Below are 7,500 nucleotides of genomic sequence, written 5' to 3'. Positions count from 1 at the left end.
ACTTGGTCTAACCCTCTGTGCAGTGCTTGAATCCCTTAGATCAAAAGTCCCCAACTTCCAGGCTGCAGATCAGTACTGGTCCATGGCCTGTTAGGAACCAGGCTGCATAGCAGGAGGTGAGCGGTGGAGGAGAGAGCAAACCTTCATCTGTATTTGCAGCCGCTCCCAGCACTAGCAACACCACCTCAGCTCCACCTCAGATCATCAGGCATTAGATTCTCATAGGAGCACCGGTCCCTGGTGCCAAAGAAATTGAGGACCGCTGCAACCTTGACAGCTTCCAGAGTATATCCATGTTTGAGGAACTCACCACTATCTATGGCAGGGCAGTCCACCTTTGGATAGCTATATAGATTTGAAATGTCTTCCTTTAGTTGACTCAAGTCTACCTCCCCAGAGCTTCCTTGCTTTGGCCTCAGCTAGTGAGTAAGCCTAGTTAACCACTCAGTCTTCACTCCCAGGAAATAACCAAGCACTCAGGGAAATAGCCTGTAGGCCAAAAATATATGTTTAATAAGTACAAGAGAAAGCCTACTATAACAAAAAGGCTAATTGGTGGAAGAGGTATTGGGCTTTTCTTATGGCCCTAAAAGTTGGTCAGGTTACAGATTCAGCAGGTAGAAGGACTACAGCAGCCCCTAAAACTCCAGTTGTACACACTTCAGAAAATGCGTGGAATTCCTGTGAAATGGAGAGAAGAGCAGAAGCTGCAGCCTTAGTTTTGTAGGAGTTCACACTCTCACCAGGAAGATACAAAATAGAAGCATTTGGAGAAACCTGAAGCTTGGTCCTTATTTAAGCAGGCCTTAGATGATGGGCAAGCACAGTCTCCGTGGCAGGGACTAGTGTTATGGCCAAAGGCATTGGCTTCTCCCTAGAACTTTCTACTTAAGCCACTTTAAAAAGCTTAAGTTTCTCTGCCTCAGGCCTGGCTCAAACCTCCTCACGACAGCTCGAGCCAGCCCCGCAATCCTGGAAGAGCTGTTGGCTCAGAAACACAGAGGGAGTCTGGGACCATCCCCCATTATGTGGGAAGAGCAAGGAAAAATATGAAAAAGAAAAAATCTCCTTCCACACAAAGGAAGGGACAAACCAGACAACACAGTTAAGGAGAACAGATGAAGGTGGGGGCAGGGCTCATTACCATAACAACAAGCCTGACAATTCTGAAACATGGAATTGTTTGTCTTTTCACCTGTCAATCTTCTCGGTACTGTCACTCTCCTGGTAGAAGACAGTTGTGACTTTTTCACTCCCACCAACAAGCTGCCTGGCTTTGGGGAATTCAACCACTGTGGGATGGGAGGAGAATAGGGCCCCCCAGAAGGGTGCTCAGAAGACCCAAATTCTGTCTTTCCCCTTGTCCTAGTCGTAGGTTGGAAGCTTATAGCTTGCCCATGAAACATGAACATAGCTGTTTGTACTCAGGTCCTCAAGGAAGTCCCCTCTTGTGCGGACACTACGGGCCAGAGGAGGAATCAGAGCTCTGGTCCTTAAATAAAAGGGATTGTTGTCCCTTCCCTCAGGAAACTCCATCATATTCCAGCAGAATGAGTTGAAGAGAGTCAATAAGGGGAACTGAGCAGAAGACCGTGGTCTTGGGCCTTTTTTGAAAAATACTAAATTCAGTGCTATCGGAAAGCTAATGGCACACCTAAGGGAAATCAAAACACCTTGCCTACACGTAAACTCCACAACTATGTGGGCCAAGAAAACATCAACACCAGCACTTCATTCTATATCCTATCAAATTGTGCCAAATTTAGATAGTTGCACTACAGCTAAGTTTGCCTTCTGATACTGGCAGTGATAGTGCCCAGACACCTCCTTGTCAGAGTTTTCCCTGACCCCTGCACTACGGAATTGTGTTGTCATAAAGAAGGATCACTGTGTGTTCTGCAAGTGGTGGCAGTCTACATATCGTCTGGCTGCCCTCTGTTTGTATGGGGTGTGTCCCTCACACACATACATACACTGCCAACTCCATGGGCCAGAGGCCTTCTTCAAAAGTGAGGGATGCTCTCCATCTCCGGACATAATCAAATGCTCAGTCATTGAACCTTCCTCCTTCTGTAGTTATATAGACTATGTCTTCTGCCCCCACTTCCATATGAACATCTAACCCTACTTCCTTCTCAGATACACCAGAAATGGGCACTCCACATTCTATGGCCAGGAAGGCATAGTAGCAATAAAAGATGCCCACCACTCCCTTATCTTTGAAGGCAATCTACAACTGAGGTGAACTTGAAAAGACCATGAGGAAGGAAACAGAAACAGCCTTGGTGATGAAGAAGGCAAGGTGCACTTCAGCTATTGAAAGTCTGGTCAGCTTGTGAAGTCAGCAGGACTCCTCCTTTTCTTCCCAGCCTCTCATCTGCCACCTCCCCCAGGCCTGTTCCCCATCCACTCCCTCTGAGCATCACTGTCAACCACTCCTCGTTTCTAAGGTGTGAGCTAGTAAGGCATTACATGCCTCCCCACCAAACCCTTAGCCCTATCCACACAGAAAAAGTTCTATAGGAAATTCTATGAATTCTAATTCTTCTAAGAACTCTAAATTACCCTATAAAGGCAGAATTATAGACCTCCTAAACAACAAACGGGGAGACGTTTTGAGTATTCTAAAAAATCATACCAAGTTGAAATTTTCTTGTTCAACCAACTCTTGAACGAAGCACCAAACTCATTTTTACACATTTCCCTTATCAGGCCATTATAACCAGAGCAGGAGAAAGTCTACTCCTTTGAACAAACATTTCCACTGCTTCCAAAGCCAGAATATGCCTTGCCAAGTATAAACCATTTTATAAAAGCCATCTGCTTTAGCAATACAGAAAGCCACCAAAGGGATGTGCTTTAGCTAATCCTACAGCTCTGCTGGACGAGGCTGCTTCTGGGGAGAGAAGGCATGCTGCTATTTGCCAGCTGTGGCTCTCGAGCTCAGCCCTGCTGAATCCTGTACAATGCACCAAGTAGAACCAGGGCAGAGGTTACTGACTTGGTCAACAACAGACCCCTGTTCACACACCCAGATTCTAACAGGCAGATATCAAAGGAGTCCCTAAGGCAAGGCAGCTCACCCTTTGCTTGCCTATATTCCTACCTGAAAAAGAACACGTGGAGAGACATAAAAACTCTATCTTATCCAGTGTCACCAACCTACTAACCATAGTGTGTGCTTGTGCCAGCAGAGGCATGCCTTTTATTTTAATTCAATGAGAAATTTGTGCTTGTACAAATAATATAAGCAAAGGTGGTAGAGCCACCATGACATCTGGGGATGACTAGTCTTTCAGGATTTAAAGATGTGCTCTTGCCCGTATCAAGAATTTCACTGAGCAGTTTTCCCCTTTCCTTGAGTCATTACCTCCCACCGTGACCCAGTTTTGTTTGGCTGTTCTTACCACTTGGGAAGATGTTGTCCCTCGGTCCCCACTTTTAAACCCTACTGGAGGTGACAGAACTCAGGGATTGTCTCATCAGACTGATGACTTTTCTTAGGCTCCACAAAGTGAGCTCTGTCCACCTCCTATTGGACATGGGTACTTGTGCACAGGTCCTTAGAAATTAAGCACCCTGCTCCATGACTCTCCTCAAACAAAACCAGTGCAAGATCTTTTACCGCAGGTAACAGAGATTTCTAAATTCAGGCACCCGAATCTGCCTACAGTGTTTTTTTAGCAAGAACCTCCAACAGAAAGATGACACTAATTAAGCATAATTATTAGGATTTAATAGAGCCATTTTTCTATCTCAATACTTTTTTACTATTCCAAGCCCCCCAGTTTTTTTTCCCCTAAATTAGGACTCAGAGCAGTAAGTTAAAAGTATATATTAGTGGATCTTTATTATACATACAATAACTGTCTTATTAAATTGAAATCAAATGCACATCTAGGGGAAAGTTCATTTTAAGTAACAACTCTCAGAGAAACACTGAGAAACATAAACAATAAGAGAGGCAAATGCATTGCTGAGCAACAGAGGGGATGGAGGGCGGGAACTACACTGAAAAGGAAGGGACAGTTTTCTGGAAGAATGGAGTAAGCCCAAGGGTGCAGATCTTAGTAGAAGGTGCCCTGAATTTCTTGTGGCATTTCCCTTCCCAGAATAGGCATTAGGGAGGGGGGAAATGTAATTATAAATTAAACATAATCAGGGATGCTTGGAAGATTGTTATACATACACACAATTTTTTTTCTGGGGGAATGTTTAAACTGTGTCAGTGAATAAATAGCCTTTCCAACTATTAGGAATGTTAAAGAGGGTGATGGGGTTGAGTGTATGTGTGTAAAGATGCTGTTACTTAGATGGTCTCTAGCCTCCTGGCTCACTTTACTCTTCTTCCCTCCCCCCTTCCCTTCCTCCTCTTCCTAGGACAAGACAAGCGCTCTGAGCCTCAGCAATGTGGCAGGCGTATTCTACATCCTGATCGGAGGACTTGGACTAGCCATGCTGGTTGCCTTAATCGAGTTTTGCTACAAATCCCGTAGCGAGTCCAAGCGGATGAAGGTGGCATCGTCTTCCCAGGCCTTTTTCCTAACCTGACACAGCTGGGTTTCCTGGGAGTCCCTCTTCTAGAAAGGGTGGGAGTGACAAGAGATTGAGGTCAGCCCAAGGCACGGGGCAGAGAGCTGTTATGAGGAAGGTGACAGGGGAAGAGGCAGCTATGAGGAAGGAAAGAAGACAGTAAACATAAGGCCCAAGAAAAGAACTACATCAGCCAGAGATGGATGGTGAGATTAAGTTAGGAGTTGAAGTGGACAGTGAACACAGCATGAGGCAAGAATAATCACTACAAAGTTAGATCCTTGCCGAGGTTGCATTAACCGAAGTGAAGCTCCCAGTATAGAGGAAAGGGTGTCAACCCTCTGCAAAATAGATAATCTTGCCATGCTTGGTGAATTAGGTCTTCTCTTAGCCACCAGATTGTGAGACAGACTTTGGCAAAGAGGATCATGCACAGAGAAGGGTAAGCGAATTAATTAGATGACCCCAAACGACATCAAATATAGCTAAAGGGAAATAACTGGAGAAGAGAAGTATGAAGAATATTTGGCTTGACTGTAAAAATAAATATGAACACTTTTCAGGTGGGAAAGAAAACAGACTAGTTCTGTGGGGTCCCAAACTGTACAACAAGAACTAACAACTAAAAGCTATGAGAAACAATTGTTAACACAATAAGGGAGATGTATTTTTCTTTCGGAGCTACCCAAAAATTGGATGAATTATCTCAATAAGTAGCAAGCATCCCATCACTGGAGGCATACAAGTAGAGGCTGGATAACTCTTGGCAAAGATATAGATTCAAGTATCCAAAAGGAGTTAGATTAAATGACCTTCACATTCCATCACGTAGCTTCAATAAGAAAATATTTATGAAAGTGTTAATCATGTGAGCCACACTATGAACAAGACATCCTGAGGAGGCAGAGAAGACTGAAATGCAAAATGTGACCTTTGACAAAGAATGACACAGAAAAATTACTCAGTGAAGCAACCTATGGTATAGATAGGAAGGTCTATAGCAATATAGAGGGGGAAAAAAAAAAACTTAGAGAAGGCTTTCAGGAAGAGGCATAAATTAAGAGGAAGGACAAGTGGGATTCAGACCAACAGAAGTAGAGAGAAGCACAGCCACTCTGAGCTATGTACCCCAGGCTGTTACCCTGGCTGGACTAGGCTAAGAAGATTCACTGGTAGTGTTTACTCTCCTAGAATGCACCCCAAGATACCCATTTTACAGCTGCTCCCAAGCTCAGCACACTCACTGTTGGATCACAAGCATAGCCTCCTGCCTAGGCCCTCCCTGGATCAGCCCTACACGTACCTCCAGGGTCACACTTGGAGAAGACAGTGCTGGACATTTGCTGTCCCTACCTGGAAACTCTGTATTCAGTTCTGTACACAGGGACTGGGAGCTGGGGGAGGAGGGGCTTCTGTCCTGGCATTCAGATCTTCTGTCTTGGCGTTCAGCATTTCCACGTCATGGCTCCTGCCTACTTTCCCCTCCCAAGCAATCTGCTCTCCTTACATGTTCCATACTCCAGCCACCCACCTCATGCTTCCCACCCATGTCCTTTATGCATGCTGATGCCTCTTCCTGTCTTCTGTCCCATAGGGCTCATTTAAAAGACAACTTTCCTGAGGTATAACAGGAATAGTTAAAAGATGGTAGTGTGATGGTATTTGGCCAGGGGTCCTATAAACACCTCAATTCTTCCCTTGGCCAGCTCGCCTACTATATCCAAGCACAAAACACAGTGAAAGCATGGGCCTCAGACCCTAAAACCAGTGGAGATCTCCAAGGACCTTGGCTGGACACAACAAGGTCTCCTAGAACCTACACGAAGCTTACTTTGCCTATTCCATCTAAAACATAAGCCTAAAGACTCTCCTATTTCACCCTCGAAAGGGAGGAAAGGCCACCCCAGAGGCAGAGAGGGGAACAGCAGGAGATCTAGGTGAGCTACAACCTTTACAAACCTCAAAACCTTCCCATGGGCCGTGACCCAAACCAGTGGCCCAGGACAGCCCAACACCCTTCATGGGGGCATCATCTCACTGCTCCCCTAGGACACAGTGCAGTGTAGTGGTCAAAAGCACGGGCTCTGGAGTCGGAATGTCTGAGTGTAAATCCAGACTGCTCCATCTTTTAACTGTCATCTTGGACAAGTTTCAATAGCTCTTGGATCCTGATTTTATATAAAATGAGACTAATGGTAGTACATACCTCAGAATTATTGTGAAGATTATATGAAAAATTGGATATAAAGGGCTTGGCAAAATTGTCTGGTCCATAGTAAGCCCTCAATAACAATGGTAACTAGAATTTATAATAATCATATTTTTATTATTATTGATGGCCAGCTACAGCTTCCTTAAGACCTTCCTTTTACTACCCCTACTTACATGTCCTAGCTTTTTTGAGCTACATAGATTGTGAATTCCCTAAGGTCAGAAAGCTGTGTCTGATTTCTCTTTGGACATCTCACACACATAGGGTAAGTTTTAGTAAAATCGATGTGGAATTGTATCTGAAGGTAAAAATCCCTTGGAGGATAAGATGAGGCATCAGAAGAAGCTGTTGTTAAGTTAAGCAAATACAACCATCAAAATCACCCAGCCTGGAAGAATAAACACATCCAAGGTGGTTTTGTCTCCATCTGCTTGTGCTCATAAAATCTGATGAGACCAGGTACCCGCCAAGCAGGAAGCCTCTTGGACCTCCAGTCCTTCCTGTGGGATTATTGTGTCCCACTTGTCATAGTCAGTGCCAGGTAGTGGTACCAGGGCAACTAAAGACTGTGGTCCTCTTAAAACTGGGCAGTGTTGACCTTTATCACTGAAGTCACAACCTTCAGATTAAGACAGAAACCTGTAGAAGTAGCCACTGAGTCATGCTATGACTTCGTAGAGACATTCTTATCCTTCCCTTTAAGGAAAAGATGTTGAATTTCTCAGAAGCCAACATCAGATTCCCTTGGAATTATT

At 44.6% G+C, this 7,500-nt stretch overlaps 1 protein-coding gene across 5 annotated transcripts in view; it reads left to right on the top strand.

Annotated features, from left to right (window-relative positions):
- GRIA1 (glutamate ionotropic receptor AMPA type subunit 1) overlaps positions 1-7,500 on the top strand; it is a 302,597-nt gene that overhangs the window by 284,421 nt on the left and 10,676 nt on the right. For all 5 annotated transcript variants that reach the window (XM_011356766.1, XM_011356768.1, XM_011356767.1 and 2 more), the window contains one exon: positions 4,381-4,515. In XM_011356766.1, coding sequence (XP_011355068.1) covers positions 4,381-4,515 — 135 coding nt within the window. The remainder of the gene's footprint in view (positions 1-4,380; positions 4,516-7,500) is intronic.

This window comes from Pteropus vampyrus, unplaced genomic scaffold (genome assembly GCF_000151845.1).
Source record: "Pteropus vampyrus isolate Shadow unplaced genomic scaffold, Pvam_2.0 Scaffold30, whole genome shotgun sequence".
NCBI classification, from domain to species: Eukaryota; Metazoa; Chordata; class Mammalia; order Chiroptera; family Pteropodidae; genus Pteropus; species Pteropus vampyrus.
Note: the sequence above shows the minus strand (reverse complement) of the source record. Positions and strands in the feature narration are given on the sequence as shown.